We start from the raw sequence: 21,208 nt of genomic DNA on the forward strand, positions 1-21,208 counted from the left end.
CAACGATACGATAATTTTGACACTCAAATACGATGATTCTCTTCCGCTTACCTTGCAACACTGAGCGCACAGACTAGACGCATAGACAATAAATAGTTTATTTTATTACAACTAATGAGTGAGTCCGTTCAACTTCAACAAGATATAAACAAAAATTGTGCAGTGATTGTAGTGGGCGTAGTCACTATCGCCTTTTATCTGATAAATTCATTGATTATAAAAGATAAGACCCTAATGCTGTAGCGACATTGTACTAGATAAAAAATATAGGGCTACTCTGATAAAAATAATGCAAATACATCACATTTAGGGCACGGTGTAATGTTTTGTTCTTCAGTAACTTAAAGTAAACATATTTTCTTACAAATTGTAAGTTTAATAACGTTTTCATAGTGTTGCTTTATTTATATAGTGATTATGAACTAAATATAATTCATGAAAGTGTCTAAGATCGAAGAAAGTGACTCAAACTGCAACTTACATCGAATATGTGATTCATCAAAACTTTTCTCTTAATTACTGTGTGTAAGGTGCTTGTGATGTGAGAAAAATGTTCCAGAAAACATTTTTAGCCCTTTTTCTCACTGCTAACGTGCGATGCCAATCGAACAAGGACTTATACAATGGACAGTATAACAACGAATTTTATAAAACGCAAAGATTGGACAGTTCTCGAGAGACAAGACTGCCTAATCCTGGAGACAGTGATTACAGGACTTATGTGTATAATAGCAGGAGGTATGGAACGGATCCTACCCGGTACAATCCGTTCAACCCTAGTATAAACCAGCCGGGAGGTTTTCCATACAATCCCCTAAATACAAACCCTTTGGATGACTCATATAAGTTTAACACAGTAAGTTTTTGAATTCTTAATTTGTTTATCTACTAAATTTCTTGTTTACATGACTGTTCACTTTGTTAGCCATCTAACAAAAACTTTTAGGGCCTTTTTCACAAAGTCTGAGTAATGTATCGAATAGAATAGAAGTGTTTACAAGATGTTACATTCAATGTATTGGATAGCTAAAAAACAAATAAATTAACTGCCAGATAAAGCTTCCTGCAAAACTTAGCACTTCCACTAGTTAAACTTATTTGAAGATTGTGCAATGCCAATGATAACTTTATTCATCAGATAAGTGGCATGACTGGTACTGGCCTTTATTTGAACACTGTGAAATAGACCCAAAGGGCATTCGTAAGATGTTGCCATCTGCTCCTGTCCTGTGCATCCTGCACCGCATCCCTCCAACTTGGTCTGGCTACCCGCAGCTTGAATAAATTACACAAAAAAAATCTTTTCTACTTGAAACAATAACAACACATCTTATAAATTGTCTAAAGCAGGGTTCACCATATTATACCACTGAACTATTTTCTGCTGTACACTACATTTGCTTATTTTATAAACTGAAGTAGAAACATACCACAATGGTTATTTTAAAAACTGGATCTATCAAGAAACTAATTGGTGACCCCTGGTCTAAAGTAACTTTCAATGCAGTCTAATTAGAATCATTTTGTCCTTAAATTCAACCCCTGAACAGTAGCCATCTGTTTTTTAGTTTGTGTTATGTTTTTAGATCTGGTTGCAATGGGACCTATGTGCATTACAGTGGCCCAAAAATAATTATGTTATCATCAGGGCCGTACTTTCATGCCATTGATGCAAAAATGATGTAATTTAACATACAAAGAGTTTTTTTACAATACTACAGATTTAGATAACTTACTTATTGACGGGTATCAAAATAAATACTTGTTACGTGAATAAAAACTGTTACGCTGTTAAAAATCAAAAATATTTGTTGTTTAATAAATTAATAATCTATTATTTATTTGAGTGACAATAAGATGAAAGTTAGTTAGATGTTTCTGTACTGATTGTCAAGTATATGTATCAGTTACCTAAAGAGGTTGATTATTAATTATTATAAATGATGAATTATTACGAAAATACTAATTAGAATCATACTCTATGTAGTGTGACGTCATTTTTCTCTCAACAGCATGAAATGTACGGGCCCTGGTTATCATTCTTTTTACAGTACATATGGTGCTACTTTACTACTCTATGCCAAAAATTTAAAGTGCTTATTTTTTTTTACTTTATTGCACAAAAAAAATACAATAATGTACATGCCTTAATGCCAAATGGCATTCTCTACCAGTCAACCATAGGGCTACACATTGACACTTACTTATTGATGCAGAGAAAGACAATCAATGAATTAAAAAGAAAAGCAAACGAATATAATTATCAACTACATATATATATTACATAAATACAAATATACATACACACTATAAATATAATATTGATGAATATTTTATATTATGTACTGTTAAACATTGTAGGATACATGTGTGTTTTAGTTTATTGCTACATGCAATTGTGAATTTCCTACTTTTCGCACTTGTATCGTAATGTACTATAATGACATTTTGTAAAAGATGTGTAAGAATAATATTTCTAAATGTTGTTTGTAAACATAATTTTGGAACTGTATTGAAATTTATTATCTGTAACATAAATGTAACAGCTGCCTCGGTAACCTGTATCATACTCTGTGATTGCAGCCCCAAGACCCAAACAACCCAGATGCCCTGTTCCCGGGAGTGCTCGGGGGCTGGAGAGAGGACCTCCAAGGCCGGGAGCGGCGGGACTCGCGGATGCTCAAGCGAGACATCTTTGTCAACACTAACTATGGACAAGTGCAGGGATTTAAGGTAAAGTACATATATTAAATCTATATAATATATCTCTCTCTTTAGCCCTTCTCTACCCTTCGGGTGTAGGCCTTCTTTATTTTATGCCACTCGTCACGGTTCTGTGCGACCTGGAGACACTTCTTCCCCGCATTCCTTTTGATGTCGTTGTCCCAACGCATCTGGGGTCTACTTTGAGGACGTTTCTCCCCCCACGGTCGCCACTCCAGTAGTCGTTTACTCCACGAATCGGTTTTTCGTGCTATATGACCAGCCCATTCCCACTTCAATCTGGATACGCGTAAATCTATATAATCTGCACCATTAAGTACATGGGTGAATCAACTATTCCTTCATAATACTGTTATTTATTTTGTTCCAAATCACTAGCAATTCTTTATCTTTGAAGGTTATATACATTAGAGGCAACATTTGTCCAATTATATTCAATTGTTTGTAATTGATGGATAGTCAAACTATTGCTTACCAAACAAATCTGCTAATAAAACTTTGTTAGGAAAAAGGAAACATCGAAAATAGAGTTAGGTTTAATTGTATTGTATTGTGGTTGAAATTGAGAGGATATAAACTTTGATTAATTTGTGTTATGTATATAATATTGGTATATTATGATTTTTTTCACATGTTTTTTAAGCCTAAGACCACAATCTGTTAAGCAAAAGCCAATGTTTCTTTTGTGGAATCGGTCGACCCCTGCCGTGTTGGGCGCGTGGCAAAGCAACAATGTCGTTTTAAAAGCGATTGTATCGTAGTGGTTTTAAGGTTCAAATCTATGTACATGTAACATTTTTTGGTAATGTAGGACGATCGACCTCCTCAATGTAGGCGAGCGTAGTATATTATTACATAGAACCTTAACACTATCTCTATACAGTCGCTTTTTAAACGACATTGGTGCTTTTCGCGCGCCCAACACGGGAGCCGACCGATCGCACAAAATAAACAATGATTTTTGTTTAACAGATTAGGGTCTTAGGCGTTAAAATGATGTGAGAAAGTTCGTTTTATATAATAAGGCTGCCAAAATATCAAGAAAGCAGTCTTAACAACAATATCTCAGTACTCCTCTGAAAGTTGTATGTTCTGTCACAGAATTTTTAATTATGCAGTTCTACTATTGAAAACTGATTCAATTTAAACGACATTTTGCTGGCAGTTCTTTACGCACAGCACACATTTGACCTAGCAACATATTTGACCAAGCTCGCTCGGCGGAAATTTTTCAAGCAGCCGGCGGCGCCTACCTCTAGTTCTGTGTCCAAAAGTTAAATTTACGGTTCTGTGTTATATAAACAGTGCTAAAAAAGTACTTTACAGTACATATGGGGCTACTTTATAGCACTAGTGCGAGAAGTAGCATATTATGTTACTGTGTCGAACATTTAAAGGGCCATATGTACTGTAAAACGTTGTACGATACATGTGCGAATAGGTAATTCGCAACTCGTGTCGATTTAAAACACTCCCTTCGTTCGTGTTTTAATTTATCGCCACTCGTTTCGAATTTCCTATTTTTCGCACTTGTATCGTAATGTACTAGTTTGCTTGTCTATATCCTTTTATAAAAAGCCCTTGTTCCAGGTCCACTTATATGACAATCCAGACCCAGACTCAGGATACAGACCCTGGTTGACCCCAGTAGAAAGGATACAGGGAGAGGCCTCCGTTTTCCTGGGGATTCCCTATGCTAGACCTCCTGTCTTAGATGGAAGATTCAAGGTATGTTGCTACATCGCATTGTCCAGGTTGCAGTCTCAAGTGTATTTCTGACCATTCGTCCATCAGTGACTGTCAGATCAATTTGGACATCAGAATAATGTTATCGTGCATTTTGCTCGTACTTGGCCGTACATATGTATTGGCGCGAGCGAAACCCACGATAACTAAATGACATCATTCAGATGTCATTCTGATGCCATTGTGCGTTCGAATGATCAGTGAACCTTCTTATAAAAATTATTATCAGTGACCAGGTCTCTACGTGACTAAAACTATGTAAGCTGTAGACCTCGCGTTAAGATTCACAAGCTTTAAAAAGGTAAAAACAAACTTTATCAGACATAGCAATCAGCGTATACCACTTTATTGATCTCTCCCTTGCGTAGGGAACTATGAAAGCACCTATGAGGCTGACATGTTCACCTAGAGTGTCCAAAGCCTCAATAAAAATCAGATTAAAAAAAAAGGTCTTTATGCCAATTTCCACCATGTTTTCTAATTTTCCAAAAAAACGAACCATAAAAATTCTAACTACTGAACCTGCTCACAAAATTTCACGCTAATCGGTTGAGAATTGCGACCTGTAGAGGAGAACATCCGGACATACGAACGCAGATTGCCCGAGTCAAAACGGAGAGCTTCGCTAACGCTTCGGTCAATGATAGTTTGATTGGCCAATTAATCCTCTCATCCTATTTTTGTATTAAAATGAGAAATTATTTAACAAAATTAGGACAATTAGTCGTTGTTTTAATATAGTATTAAACACAGTTAATGTACTTTATCTTCCTTCCATAGCCCCCTCGGCAGCACCCAGGCTGGCAGCTGCTCCAGGCTGTAGACTGGGGTCCCGCGTGCCCCCAACCAGTTAGGTTCACCGGTGCAACCAAAGGCATCCGCGACATGGACGAAGATTGCCTGTATCTCAACATATTTTCGCCTAATGTAAGTACCAGTAACTTTATTTAAGTCATCAAATTGAACCCGACAATGTCCAGGGATATAAATATGCTATGGAATAAACGACCTATAAGACTTAAATATATAATAATTGTAACTACCATTATATTAAATTTGACGACCGGTTTGGCCTAGTGGGTAGTGATAGTGACCCTGCCTACGAAGCTGATGGTCCCGGGTTCAAATCCTGGTAAGGGCATTTATTTGTGTGATGAGCATGGATATTTGTTCCTGAGTCATGGGTGTTTTATATGTATTTAAGTATTTATAAATATTTATATATTATATATATCGTTGTCTAAGTACCCTCAACACAAGCCTTATTGAGCTTACTGTGGGACTTAGTCAATTTGTGTAATAATGTCCTATAATAATATATTTATTTATAATATTTATTTATTAAAATTTCGATACTTCTCTGAGATTTCCACGTGACAGGCTGAGCCTAGTGTGGGGATCAATGTACTGCTGGTCTTGTAATGCCAAATTCTTGAAATAAATATATTATTCTATTCTATTCTATTTGTTGAGCAATAGCTTTGCTGGGAAGAGTGGGAGGCAAGGAGCCAACCTTTGGTGAATCAACCGGTATACTTGGAAATAAATCATTTAATCTAAAAAGTACATAATTGACCAAGCTGCAAATAAAATAATATCTACACGTAACAAATAATTAAACAAGGCATACATTATTATATTTATTAAAAGAACCTATTAATCAACTTGAAATACATTATATACGTATTTCAAGCCATTAGCCATTTTTAAGGCCACCTATTGTGTCCTGTCCTTCATAATCTAGGTCTGCGTGCCGTACCGTATTACATTAATTATTCTTTTGTAACAACCAACTTCACATAAATTAATACGTATGTAAATGGCATAGAGTCGCTTTTACTACGACATTTGGAACGGATTTGTATAAGTAGTATGTTAATAATACGGGTCTCGTCCCCAGAGATGTAGTTCGTTTGATATGATTTTACAACAACTAAATGGTTGTATACCCCATTTCATTTACCATGTCGGGATTCCATTTGAAACCGCACAAAGGGAACCATAATGATGATCCATTGTTTTACGAGCTCTGCTCTTCAAAGACAGCGTGTGGTCAAATAATAACACAAAAGGATCAAGACTGGACAGTTACATGTAACTCATGTACGACACGACGCCGCAACAAAAGTTTGCCGGATATCTTTTTTTGCCACTACTTCTATTGTTTACGCCTAATGACCGTTGTAAGTAGAATCCCGACATGGTAAATAAAATGGGGTATACAACCTACATAAGGTACAATAAGTTCGTATTAAGGATTAGTATTTGTAGTCATTGTTGCCTATATATATGTATATATTTTACGAGTTAATCTCAATCATTACGTAAATAGACGCCAGAAAACGATTACTCTTTCAACTCAAATTAGCATGGTGATTTCACACTGCATGAGTCAAAAGTTCATTGACCCATAATCTCACTAAGCTTGCATCGGCTTAATTACTCCAATTCATACCGTAAAGTGCGTGGCAGTTAGTAGCTTTTGACTGACTATTAAAATACCATATGTCAGTGGATTAAGTGTTACAATTGTCAGTTAAACTGTTAACAGTGTCGGACAATGGTACATATGCCGAAATGACCTTTATCTTTGCACACATCATTAGTCATCACTAGATGGAGTATATGAGGTAATTTGTAGTTACTTCTCATAATAGCGATTTCTTTATAAGTGAGAAGCTGTAATTGGCTCTGTAATTCTGTTGTAGCTTGTAGAAATGTTTAAAGATGTTCGTTTTAACAAAAAAAAGGGGTTTAAAAATCTTATTATAGGCCTAGTCAGGTCGCGTCTACATTTTGTTATGAGTGTGAGGTACCACTGTTGATTTTTTACCTATAATTAATTGATATCGTGTTTACTACGTAATTTAAATAAACAAATGAATATCATTTTTAGGGTTCCGTAGCCAAATGGCAAAAAACGGAACCCTTATGGATTCGTCATGTCTGTCTGCCTGTCCGTCCGTATGTCACAGCCACTTTTATCCGAAACTATAAGAACTATACTGTTGAAACTTGGCAAGTAGATGTATTCTGTGAACCGCATTAAGATTTTCACACAAAAATGGAAAAAAAAAAATCTCATCAAACTCATACGTGTGGGGTACGTATGGATAGGTCTTCAAAAATGATATTGTGGTTTCTAATATCATTATTTCTAAACTGAATAGTTTGCGCGAGAGACACTTCCACAATGGTAAAATGTGCCCCCCCCCCCCCCCCACCCTGTAACCTGTAAAATAACAGAATGATAAAACTAAAAAAAATATATGATGTACATTACCATGCAAACTTCCACCGGAAATTGGTTTGAACGAGATCTATAGTAAGTATTTTTTTAATACGTCATAAATGGTACGGAAACCTTCTTGGGCGAGTCCGACTCGCACTTGGCCGCTTTTTATTTTTTGATGTTGTTTTATTAACTATGAGTTTATCTATAATATACAATTTAATTCATGGTCTTATACACTATTATTTTAGGAGATATTCTAGTTTTTCGTACTGACCCGTATTACTTGCCCGCAAGTGTATATTTCACCTTAAGGGTAGCAGCATACTGTTTAGTTTAGGGCAGAGCTACACGTTAAAGCAATGTTCAGAAAGTGTTTAGTTGTTTTATCTTAGTTGAATTATCAAATAATTTAAAATTATATTAGTAATTTTTTTTTTCTAGACGGAAGCAGGCAGCACAGCCCAGAAATACCCAGTAATGGTATACATCCACGGCGGGCAGTTCTCCTCGGGAGCCTCGAATCTGTTCCCCGCGCATATGCTCGCGGCCTTTTACAAGGTCGTCGTCGTCTCCATCAACTACAGGCTTGGCGCTCTTGGTAAGAACTACAGTCCAGGAGTACCGAGTAATGGTACTAAGAAGAACACTTAAAAGAGAGTGCCGATTTTGGCCTAAGATTCAACAAGGCACCGGCCAGAAATACCCTACAGTCGGGGTTTCCATCAACTACAGGCTTGGCGCTCTTGGTAAGTACTACAGTCCAGGAGTACCGAGTAATGGTACTAAGAATAACACTTAAAAGAGAGTGCCGATTTTGGCCTAAGATTCAACAAGGCACCGGCCAGAAATACCCTACCGTCGGGGTTTTCAGCAACTACAGGCTTGGCGCTCTTGGTAAGAACTACAGTCCAGGAGTACCGAGTAATGGTACTAAGAATAACACTTAAAAGAGAGTGCCGATTTTGGCCTAAGATTCAACAAGGCACCGGCCAGAAATACCCTACCGTCGGGGTTTTCAGCAACTACAGGCTTGGCGCTCTTGGTAAGAACTACAGTCCAGGAGTACCGAGTAATGGTACTAAGAATAACACTTAAAAGAGAGTGCCGATTTTGGCCTAAGATTCAACAAGGCACCGGCCAGAAATACCCTACCGTCGGGGTTTTCAGCAACTACAGGCTTGGCGCTCTTGGTAAGAACTACAGTCCAGGAGTACCGAGTAATGGTACTAAGAATAACACTTAAAAGAGAGTGCCGATTTTGGCCTAAGATTCAACAAGGAACCGGCCAGAAATACCCTACAGTCGGGGTTTCCAGCAACTACAGGCTTGGCGCTCTTGGTAAGAACTACAGTCCAGGAGTACCGAGTAATGGTACTAAGAATAACACTTAAAAGAGAGTGCCGATTTTGGCCTAAGATTCAACAAGGAACCGGCCAGAAATACCCTACCGTCGGGGTTTCCAGCAACTACAGGCTTGGCGCTCTTGGTAAAAACTACCGCTCAAAAATATCCCGCGATGGACCTTTATGTCTTTATAATAGGGTTTACAAATTGTCTGTGGAGCAGCGTAGGGGTTCTGTTCCCAGCGCGTTTGTTCGCGACATCCTACAACGTTATACAGGATATATCATATAAAGTACCTGTGGATATAATAATCTTAAACGTAAAGTGGTGTAAGAATGTCCAGCCGGTATTTATAGCACGTATCATTATAACAGAATTTCATTATAGCACAGGTAAATGTTTACGCGGCGTCTTCCCACGGTGCTATTATATTACCCGTAAAATAATTTCAAATCTCTGAAAACACCAATTCGAATATTTTTACCATGTCTAATTTCGTAACTTTAGTATAATTAAATTGTACTCAGATGTAAACTTATTTCTTTTTCAGGCTTTCTCTCCACCGCCGATGACAACTCCCCTGGCAACTACGGCATCCTCGACCAGGCGATGGCCTTGCGGTGGGTCAGGGACAACATAGGTAAGGCTTTTGACTGGCTTGAACCTTTAATATATTGTTGTTTTGACTAGCTTTTTTGAAGTTTCATTACTGAGAGGAAAGGGACTTTTATACTGCGCGAATAATTCATATAAAATACGTATTTGAAGAAAGCTTGCAGTTTATTATCTTGAATTTATTTGACAGGTGTACCTTAGGGTGGTAACATAGGGTCATAATTATTCCTAGTGTAAATATGTTGTTTACAATAAATTAGCACCGTGACGTAATTTTTTTTCGTACTATAATTGTATACACTAGCTATCTCTGGTAATAAAACAAAAAATCCATTAACCCGCATGTCATATCAATGTGGTTCAGTGAAGGGGACGGACTGAAAATCAGCGCTGCGCAATCAATTTGTAATAAAATGGCTGACGCAGCGTACGCTGAGTCCGTTCCTTTTGCCGCGCATGCCTATTATTATTATTTTTAAGTGGAACATTGTATTTTGTGTGGCAATAAATGGTTTCTTATTCTTATTCTTAAATTAAACTATTTATAATAATAGATAAGAGCTTGTTTGATATATGCCGTAATGACAGTAATTACCATTTCGGAATGACCATAGTCCTTTTAAAAATAAATAAATAAATATTACAGGACATTAGGAGTATTACATAAATTGACTAAGTCCCACAGTTAGCTCAATAAGGCTTGTGTTGTGGGTACTTAGACAACGATATATATAAATATACAAATACTTAAATACATAGAAAACACTCATGACTCTGGAACAAATATCCGTACTCATCATACGAATAAATGTCCTTACCAGGATTTTAACCCGGGACCATCGGCTTCATAGGTAAGCAGGGTACTACCCACTGGGCCAGACAGGTCGTCAAGGCCTCAGAACAAGTCAAGGGTTCAGGGCCTTTTGAAGTATAATCACATTCCATGTTGTAGATCCGTTCAATGGGGACCGCAATTCCATCACCCTTTTCGGGCCAGGCGCTGGCGCTGCCTCCGCTGGTCTACTGGCCTTAGCGCCCACCACCAGGGATATAGTCACCGGCATTATAGCTCAGGTAAACGATTACAAAACAAATAACTAAGAGCCCTTACGCACTTACGGTTGCAACTTCGATTTATTTCTTATGAAAAGATGCGTGCTAGTACGCGTTTTAGCGTCATACTTTACATATTATTGATCGAGAACGGTCTCGATGTGGCTAACATGTGCACTTTCGTATGCGCTAATTTTCATACCACTTATTTAATGAACAAGGATCGTGCATGAACTGTAGATGGCAGCACAGAAGCCGCCTATTCATTGGCGCGAAGTGTTATGTCATATACTATGCGAAATAAAGCCAGCATTTAGTGTAGGGGGCAGCCCCTGCTTAGAAGCATAAATTGTTTTTTCTTACGATTCAGGTCACGAGATGGCAGACCTTCCCACACACACGGTCTCTATATTGGCAAATAAAAAGCCAGGAGTGACGCGCACACAGATCTCTATGTATGAATGTGAAAATGAATATCTAATGTTTATGTTATTTAACGCATTCAAAAACCCATTTAATTATAAATTTTACCATAATGGCTGGATTTAATTATCTGTCTTACATACAGAGCGGCTCAGCGCTCGCAGACTGGGCGATGATAGAAGACAAGTTCCGCGTGCAAAACACCTCGCTCGTGTTCGGCCGCCTGCTCGGCTGCCCCATCGACTCTTCATGGAAACTGGTCAACTGTCTGCGTCAAGGTCGCAGCTTTTACGAGCTGGGGAACGCTGAATTTGAGGTATTTCACCACTAGCCTGTACTTTTGTGCAAATATATTTGATTGGAAGAGTTCGCTCGTGTTCGGCCGACTATTTATTATTATTAACATTTTTATTTGAAATTAATTTCATTGACATATTGAAGGTGGTGGTGTGGTGGTTTTCACAGGGCATTTTCTAGCAGCTGTTTTCCTCAAAAGGTCATCTGACATCGAATATCGGAGCGGACAATGTGAGAACGCTCTAATACTCTGAGCCAATCGTTAAAACTTAGTCTACCTTTCAGCCCCACGTCGGCTTCATCCCCTGGGGCCCAGTCTACGAGAACAACTTCACGTACCCGGCCGACGGCTGGTACGAGGGGTGGAGAGAACGCGACTGGCACTTCCTGGACGCCATGCCCGAGGACCTCATCCGCAGGAGGCAGTTCAACCCCGCGCTGCGCTACATGACCGGCGTCACCACGCAGGAGGCGGCCTACGTGCTGTGTGAGTACATGTGGACAGGTTACCACGAGGGTTGGAGACGCGACTGACAATGCCTGAGGACCTCATCCGCATCAAAATATTTATTAAATGTCACTGTCGCTGAACACCAAGGGCAAATATCCTACCGATACTTATTTGTGGTTATCCACCACCCAAAGATATACCGTGATGGTTAATAGACTGGGAAAGTTGAATTTCTTTTTCCTAAAGTTATCTCGACTTTTTGTCACGGTTCTTTTAAAGCAATTTGGGTCATCATAATTGACCTAATATTTTTTCACTCATGACCTTAAAAATGCACGCTTAACATCTTTAGGGTCCATCCTCAGCATCTAAACCGTGTGCGTTTACGACTCCTGAAAGAACAGTAAATTTACGTAAAATAACTTTCTTTGTCCGCAGACAACAACCAATCTCTAGCCCCCAACTTCGAGATATCAGAAACGTGGTTCAACCAGAAAGTGCAAGAGCTGGTAAAGCGGTACAACTATACCCTGAACCCGCGAGGAGTGTACGAAGCGATCCGGTACATGTACACGTACCATCCTGAGCCGCACAACGTCAGCGCCATCAGGGACCAATATGTGCACGTAAGTCACTTGTCTACTGGTAGTAGAATAGGTTTTTGGCAAAAATTTCATTTTGGTACAAGCTGTTATCGCCGACTGTACTTTACTCCACAGGCAACCAATACTCAATTACTCATTGAGACATTGCTTTGTTTTATCATAAAGTTCCTATGGCCACCTCCTGTCTCCATCGTCAGATCAGCTCGATAGTACCATAATAATGCGTTGTCACCCAACTTACATATGTATGCAAATTTTCTGCTTCATTGGAAGTCGGGAAGTCAAATTTAACTTGCAAGATTTGACCCGTACATATGTACATAGATACATTGCAAGTTAATATAAAGCTTGTAAAAAAGAAAGCATTATGGTTAAGTTAGCAGCGTGTTAGAGGAAGAGAGATAGTCATGCTACATAGAGAGAGACAGAACTAGTTCCTCCGGCACTGCGCTATTAGTCGCAGCGTGTTGTTGGGAGAGAGTACGAGTCGATTATTTAGTAAGATAGAGCGAGACAGCACCAGTGCCTCCGACACTGCGCTATCGGGCATAGATAGTCGCAGCGTGTCGGGAGAGACAGAGAGAGACAGCACTAGTGCCTCTGACTCGTGGCTATCTCGCTCTCGCTCGTAGGCTCGCTGAGCCCAATACCAACCTTCGTGGCCTTCGTGCATTCCGACAAGGTTCGTGAACCATAGGCATGGCGTTCAAAGGGTTGAAGAGCGATATCGATACTACATGCATTTTATCCCAAATAAAAAAGTAACATTCACAGCTCCTCTTCGAACTTTTTATTCCGCGCGCCAACCGACAAGGTGGTGAAACATCTCCCCGAACAAAATGTTTACGTCTACATGTAGAACTACCCCCTCTGCAGATAGTACTCGCATGACGTCGAACATTACTTCCTAACTGACGCCGCGTTATGGACCAAGATTTGTAAATGCAATTTTCTCAAACTTGCAATGAAATGTTGACATGACTTACTTCAAATTAGGTCCGAAATACTATCCGGTGCGATGAGTGAAGATGATATGTAAAGGAATCTCATACAGCCTTACACACCTAGGCCTGTAAAGCAACCTTTTGTTTTTAAGCGTCAAATTGTGACACAACGTCAAGACGCCAAGGTCATGGCATTCAACCATCAAATAGTGGTAGATTTGATTTTTTTTATTTTTTCACTTTATTCCAAGTTCGAGAAGATCACTATACAAACCTCGGCGAGAAACGGGTTTGCCGGCTGCGTATCCCAATCCAGGCCTCCATATCTACTTAGCCGTCTTCGTTTCCCAGCCTCTATAGTTATGTCCTATTCCTAATAAAAACCTATTATTCACAGCTCCTCTCGGACTTTCTATACCGCGCGCCAACCGACAAGATGGTGAAACTCCTTCTCGAACAAAAAGTCCCCGTCTACATGTACGTCCTTAACACCACCGTGGAGTCCTACAACTGGCCCCATTGGAGACAATACTCACACGACATCGAACATTACTTCCTAACTGGGGCCCCTTTCATGGACCAAGAGTTCTTCCCGAGGAAGCAGAGGATCGACAGGCAGATGTGGACGCCGAATGATCGAAATATGAGCCATTTCTTCATGAAGGCATTTTCGGATTTCGCGAGGTTTGGGTAAGTTGAATATAATTTAATTTTTGCAACTCAAATACACCTTGTTTACAACAGCTACAAAATGTCACGTTTATTAATTTACAATTTTGTTAACAACATTTTGATAACAAATATATTACTTGAAATAAATCTAAAGATCTAATGGTCTACTCTAGTTGAACTAAACACCCTTTCATTAAGTAACATTAGTGTTGCTTGCTTGCTTTTACTTGTATAAAATGTCAATATAAAACTATCATGCAGTAGCTAAACGCAGCCGTCGGGCTCGGCTAATATTCGGAGGCTTTTTCTAAACCAACAATAGCAGCACTCCACATAAGTACATTTTGAATGGGTCTAGCTTTCAGTGAGAAGGTTCGTTCGCCGGAGTCATGCAGGAAGTTGGTTGGCCGAATGTCATGATTTATTTATGTTTATGTTTAATATAGCAGTTAAATAATAAGTATACTGTGGCTACATTATTATGTTACCCCGATTAAACATAAAGCTATACCGTAAAAACTTGGAGGTGATATATTATTGGCCGGTACTTTGGTCCATATAACGTTGTACAATCACAAATATCAATCCTTTTGGCGTATATTATTATATTATACGTCAGTATCTGTAAAAACAAACCGTTATTAATATTACATTGTTCCCAGCAACCCAACCCGCTCTCGGATCCTCGGCGTGCACTTCGAACAAGCGACAGAAGGCCAACTGCGCTACCTCAACCTCAACACCACATACAACTCCACCATACAGCTCAACTACCGACAGACCGAACTGGCCTTCTGGACGATGTATCTACCAACGGTTGTGGGCCGGTTCGTGCCGACCTACCCTCCGATCACTGAGGTAACCATCCATAGACAAGCAAACACACCGCTACCTCAACAGTATATACAATTCCACCATACAGCTCAGCTACCGGCAACGAACTGGCCTTCTGGACGATGTATCTACCGACGGTCGTGGGACATTTCGTGCTGACCTACCCTCCGATCACTGAGGTAACAATCTATAGACAAGAAAACACACTGCTACCTCAACCTCAACACCACATACAACTCCACCATACAGCTCAACTACCGACAGACCGAACTGGCCTTCTGGACGATGTATCTACCAACGGTCGTGGGCCGGTTCGTGCCGACCTACCCTCCGATCACTGAGGTAACCCTCCATAGACAAGCACACACACCGCTACCTCAACAGCATATACAATTCCACCATACAGCTCAACTACCGGCAACGAACTGGCCTTCTGGACGATGTATCTACCGACGGTCATGGGACATTTCGTGCTGACCTACCCTCCGATCACTGAGGTAACAATCTATGGACAAGCAAACACACTGCTACCTCAACCTCAACACCACATACAACTCCACCATACAGCTCAACTACCGACAAACCGAACTGGCCTTCTGGACGATGTATCTACCAACGGTCGTGGGCCGGTTCGTGCCGACCTACCCTCCGATCACTGAGGTAACCATCCATGGATAAGCACATACACCGCTACCTCAACAGTATATACAATTCCTTCATACAGCTCAACTACCGGCAACGAACTGGCCTTATGGACGATGTCTCTACCGACGGTCGTGGGGCATTTCGTGCCGACCTACTCTCCGATCACTGAGGTAACCATCTATAGACAAGCAAACACACCGCTACCTCAATCTCACAGCATACAATTCTACCATACAGCTCAACTACCAACAACAAACTGGCTTTCTGGACAATGTATCTAGCAACGGTCGTAGGTCGGTTCGTGCCGACCATCCCTCCGATCACTGAGGTAACTATCCATAGACAAGCAAACACACCACTACCTCAACCTCAACACCACATACAACTTCACCATCCATAAGTTGGAGACATGATTCAAACTTTAGAACACCATTTTGCCTTTGATCCTGAAAGAAAAAAAAAGGATCATAGTCAAATGGCGTTCTAAAAGTTTTAACCATGTGTCGAAAGATGGCAGTAAATTTACTGTGGCTACAAAATGTACTTTGACATCCCACCTCAATTTCAAATTCTCTTCGATATCGAGAATGAAAATTCAACAACAAACACAACAATAACAGTTTTGAATGATTCACGGTCACTTGCGCTAGACTTCCACTGCGTGAAATATCGAGCTCGAAAACAATACAAAAGGTAATCACGGTCCATATCCCGTTCGATTTAAGTCTAATGTAACAATATATTGTTTCAGTATTGGTGGGAGCCCAAACAACCGCTCCAAATCGCCTTTTGGACGGTTTCAGTCGCGTGTCTCCTCCTCATCGTATTAGTAGTCGTATGCTGCATGCTATGGCGGAATGCTAAGAGGTAACTTGATTTAAAATAACCAGATCTTCCCTCATTATTTAAATCAAAACTAGACCGGGACGGATTCGCAGCTAGAAGATGTTCATACAATTTCTCGCCAGTCTGCCTGTTGGCAAGAACTTAATATAACCTTCGAAATGTCAGGACAAACCAATAAAAGATGGAAATTGGAATACATAACATGGAAGAAATTATGGGGGTCTCCAGGGAAATTATATTAAACGCGGGTTTGTATCACGCACAATTGACTGACTAACGTATAGTCATTCGATTTGTAGCTGGCCCCGAACGGATAAGCCTTTATCTATTGTTAAGTAAAACCGCACGTGCAACTACCTGCAAAACAGGGTCGTATAATTTTAATTGGCACCTAAGAAGTCCGGGCTAGTCCAATGCTCAAAAAGCAGTGTAACTGCGCTCTCCGATAACGCGCCTTTGTTACGCATCTCGACACATTCTAGCAATCTTATATGTGTCATCGAGATGCGCCATCAAGAACCTGTGTTTTATATATCGTTCGACTCGCCGGCACTCAGTAACCGTAGAGGGACCACACAGCCTCGCAAGATATTTTTCCATTAGTTCATTTTGAATCTTATTGCAATTTCCATAGGAGAAGTAATTTAATAACTGGTAAAAGTGACCGAACCTTTTTTTATGCAGGTAGTAGCACGTGCGGTTTTACTTACAATAGACAATGAGTTAGCTGGGCATAATAAACAAAAGGCCAGCTTAAAAACTATCGACTATATGAAATATCAAATGCAATAAATTTTAGCGAACGTTTATATTATAATTTAAAATACTTAAATATGTATACACAATATTCTTTATTTCCTAATACATGTTTTAATTCACGCAGGGCTATACCTCCCAAATGGAAATTACTACCGGCAATGTAGGTGAAATAATACAAGTCAATCTGTTTAGCTCGTTTTTTTTTTGTTTATTAGGTAATGCTATGCCATTTTATGAGCTTATTATTAGCTTCAATTTGTACCATTTGGTTTTAACCTGCCACGTTCTCAGTTTGTTTGCAATTTTGGTTTGTGCATGTGACAGAATGTTTTGTTATTTTTTTTTTGCTATTTTATAGTGAGTGAACATTTTTGGCCTAAGTTTTGAACGTCAAGCAAAGAGTAATTGAGAAAATATATATGGCGCTATATGTGCAGAGTTACTGCATAAAACGCGATTTATATTCCCTGTCTATGAAGCCGATGGTCCCGGTTTCGAATCCCGGTAAGGGCATTTATTTGTGTCGACACACAGATATTTGTTCCTGAGTCATGGGTGTCTTCCATGTATACACGTTACCCGTGAGTAAACGGAAAGATTTTAACAGTATATTCCGGATCGTATTTAGAGACAAAAACGTCATATAAACTTTTTTTTAATGCGCTTAGTTTCGGAGTTAATACCAATTAAAAAAAATTATGATGGTGATGTCCCCACTATGGGACCTAGTCTATACTGCCTTATGGACAGATATCAAAGTGACAAGGAATATTTTTTATAGACTAGTTTTTACGAAAAAAAAAACATGTATGTACTGTTAAAAACATACAAAAAGTTTAAATTTATATAAGATTTTTTCCTTCTTATGACCTCAGGAATACGTGGTTACTTTTTTCCGTTTCCTCGCGTGGACCTTGTATAAGTAGGTATTTATCTATATACGTATGTATATCGGCGTACAAGCTTTACTTAGTTTGGGGCTAGGTCGAACTGTGTAAGATTGTCACCAATTATTTATTTTTTCTAAGACTCTTTATACTAATTTTTATTGCATCAATTCAAATGGTCTCACAAAATAGCCGTTATTGCAGAGAATCGGACCGCTTCTACGACGGCGACATCTTCATGGTGCCCGAGCTGGACGAGAGCGGCATCGACAACGCGACGCGCTCGCGCGACAACATCTACGAGTACCGCGACGTGCCCGTCAAGAAGCCGCACACGCCGCCTACGCTCAGTCGAGCTGTGAGTACCTAGATCTATTCCTTAGATGTCAGTTAAGCTATAACTTAACTTTACTCCCCGATTTAAACTTTCACGATTTTTACACACATAACTAATACAAACGGAAATTTAAATCTCAAAAATCGTCGGGTGAACAAGTCTGCTGTGGCTGAGCATTTACTGGAGTCAGGACCAAACCACTGCATCGAGCTGCATAACTCTAAAATCCTTTCCACGGATCGCCATTTCTACAGCAGAAAAGTACGTTAAGCCATTGAAATAAAAAAAAGCGGCCAAGTGCGAGTCGGACTCGCCCATGAAGGGTTCCGTACCATTTATGACGTATTAAAAAAAACTAATAACTAGATCTCGTTCAAACCAATTTTCGGTGGAAGTTTGCATGGTAATGTATATCATATATTTTTTTTAGATTTTTCATTCTGTTATTTTAGAAGTTACAGGGGGGGGGGGGGGCACATACATTTTACCACTTTGGAAGTGTCTCTCGCGCAAACTATTCAGTTTAGAAAAAAATGATATTAGAAACCACAATATCATTTTTGAAGACCTAGCTATCCATAGATACCCCACACGTATGGGTTTGATGAAAAAAGATTTTTTGAGTTTCAGTTCTAAGTATGGGGAACCCCCAAAATTTGTTTTTTTTTTTTCTATTTTTGTGTGAAAATCTTAATGCGATTCATAGATCTACTTATAGTTTCTATTTTCCTCCGTGAGCTTCTACGGATTATCGTCTTATCTATTGTTTAAAAACCGCAAAGGCGCGTGCCACTATGAAAAAATGGTCAAGCCGCATAGGTAGCGTTTATTGAATTACTACTCTATTGAGCACGGAATAAGATTCATTATGAACTAATACATAATTCTAACAGAATAGCTGTCTGATCTCTATTGGTGCGTCTAAGTTAGGCGACTAAACGCTCTCAAACCAGCTTAACTTGTGACACTGCGATCCGAAACAAAGATACGTATTCGAAGACCTCGCTTGCACTGGTAATGCGAGCGCACGGCTAGCTAGCGCCAAGGAAGCAATGTTATGTTTCTCGAGGAGCAGGTAAAAAACAGGGCCGGATTTTCACACAAATATATTTGGGTGGTTTTACGAAATAACGCTAACTCTTCAGACTTCTAACAAACTGACACTGTTTGTATGGTTTGCTTGAAAGAGTTAGCGTGATTTGACTCTAAACGATATGCATATTTTGTTTTATATTTATTAATTTTATGCATACACTATTATGTATATGTTACTTATTTTTTTGTTGACTCATAATATAAATTTGTATAAAGGTTTTACTAAATGTGTACTCTATTGTAAATAATATCTTTATTTTAGTGTACATAATTATAACATATAGGTCTATTTTAACATTAGTAGTACGGGATTGTTAAATGGATATACATATTTATTACTATTTTACCATTGTTTTATTGTTTGTTATCTCGTTATTATTGTAATTACACAAACCCATTCTGTTAGATGTGTACCTACTATTTAAATAGTGTTATGTTTTATCTCTTTAAATTAAACAACGTAAAACCACCCAAATATATTTGTGTGAAAATCCGGCCCTGTTTTTTACCTGCTCCTCGAGAAACATAACATTGCTTCCTTGGCGCTAGCTAGCCGTGCGCTCGCATTACCAGTGCAAGCGAGGTCTTCGAATACGTATCTTTGTTTCGGATCGCAGTGTCACAAGTTAAGCTGGTTTGAGAGCGTTTAGTCGCCTACCTTAGACGCACCAATAGAGATCAGACAGCTATTCTGTTAGAATTCTGTATTAGTTCATAATGAATCTTATTCCGTGCTCAATAGAGTAGTAATTCAATAAACGCTACCTATGCGGCTTGACCATTTTTTCATAGTGGCACGCGCCTTTGCGGTTTTTAAACAATAGATAAGACGATAATCCGTAGAAGCTCACGGAGGAAAATAGAAACTATACCAAGTTTGAACAGTATAGCTCTTATAGTTTCGGAGAAAAGTGGCTGTGACATAAACGGACAGACAGACGGACATGACGAATCTATCATCATCATCAATTTTTAGGTTTTAGGGTTCCGTTTTTAGCCATTTGGCTACGGAACCCTAAAAATTGCAATTTCTATCGGGACGAGGGCTTGGGGATCTCATCCACATGGAATTCAGTCATTAGTTTAAGTAAGCGAGAACGAATATCGTATGGTATTACTCGGTAACAACTGACGGTGAACCGGCGGATTGCCCTCTCTAATATGCTCTGTGGCTCCTCGCTTTCAACTAGCCAAATAACACTAGAGGTTGCCAGAGCTCAACGAGGGGGGGGGAGGGTTTAGGGTCGGCAACGCGCATGTCTCCCCTGGAGTTGCAGGCGTACAGTCAAGTGTAAAAATATGGGTGTACACATCTTACTCAAAAATATGACCCATAGCATCTTATTCCAGTGTAATAAGAGCGTAGTACCATATTTATGAGACGATTCTTTCGATACATATTTTTGCACTTGACTGTACATAGGCTACGGAGACTGCTTACCATCAGGCGGACCGTATGCTTGTTTGCCACCGACGTAGTATAAAAAAAATTGTCATTTCGATGACATTATAGGACATTATTACACAAATTGACTAAGTCCCACAGTAAGCTCAATAAGGCTTGTATTGAGGGTACTTAGACAACGATATATATAATATATAAATATTTATAAATACTTAAATACATAAAAAACACCCATGACTCAGGAACAAATATCCATGCTCATCACACGAATAAATGCCCTTACCAGGATTT

General features: G+C 39.3%; 1 protein-coding gene and 1 long non-coding RNA gene across 3 annotated transcripts in view; one reads left to right on the forward strand and one right to left on the reverse strand.

Moving 5' to 3' along the window:
• LOC133519314 (uncharacterized) overlaps positions 1 to 21,208 on the reverse strand; it is a 277,736-nt gene that overhangs the window by 252,427 nt on the left and 4,101 nt on the right. The window lies entirely within an intron of this gene.
• Positions 1 to 21,208, forward strand: part of LOC133519287 (cholinesterase) — a 25,820-nt gene continuing 4,612 nt past the window's right edge. The window contains exons 1-15 of one of the 2 annotated variants that reach the window (XM_061853304.1): positions 1 to 856; positions 2,584 to 2,733; positions 4,315 to 4,452; positions 5,251 to 5,397; positions 8,147 to 8,303; positions 9,600 to 9,689; positions 10,617 to 10,738; positions 11,286 to 11,456; positions 11,723 to 11,924; positions 12,327 to 12,514; positions 13,835 to 14,127; positions 14,772 to 14,967; positions 16,340 to 16,455; positions 17,318 to 17,353; positions 18,285 to 18,438. In XM_061853304.1, coding sequence (XP_061709288.1) covers positions 551 to 856; positions 2,584 to 2,733; positions 4,315 to 4,452; positions 5,251 to 5,397; positions 8,147 to 8,303; positions 9,600 to 9,689; positions 10,617 to 10,738; positions 11,286 to 11,456; positions 11,723 to 11,924; positions 12,327 to 12,514; positions 13,835 to 14,127; positions 14,772 to 14,967; positions 16,340 to 16,455; positions 17,318 to 17,353; positions 18,285 to 18,438 — 2,466 coding nt within the window. In that variant the 5' untranslated portion in view covers positions 1 to 550. The remainder of the gene's footprint in view (positions 857 to 2,583; positions 2,734 to 4,314; positions 4,453 to 5,250; positions 5,398 to 8,146; positions 8,304 to 9,599; positions 9,690 to 10,616; positions 10,739 to 11,285; positions 11,457 to 11,722; positions 11,925 to 12,326; positions 12,515 to 13,834; positions 14,128 to 14,771; positions 14,968 to 16,339; positions 16,456 to 17,317; positions 17,354 to 18,284; positions 18,439 to 21,208) is intronic. The other variant, XM_061853306.1, reaches the window with a different exon arrangement.

This window comes from Cydia pomonella, chromosome 6, assembly GCF_033807575.1.
Source record: "Cydia pomonella isolate Wapato2018A chromosome 6, ilCydPomo1, whole genome shotgun sequence".
Taxonomy (NCBI): Eukaryota; Metazoa; Arthropoda; class Insecta; order Lepidoptera; family Tortricidae; genus Cydia; species Cydia pomonella.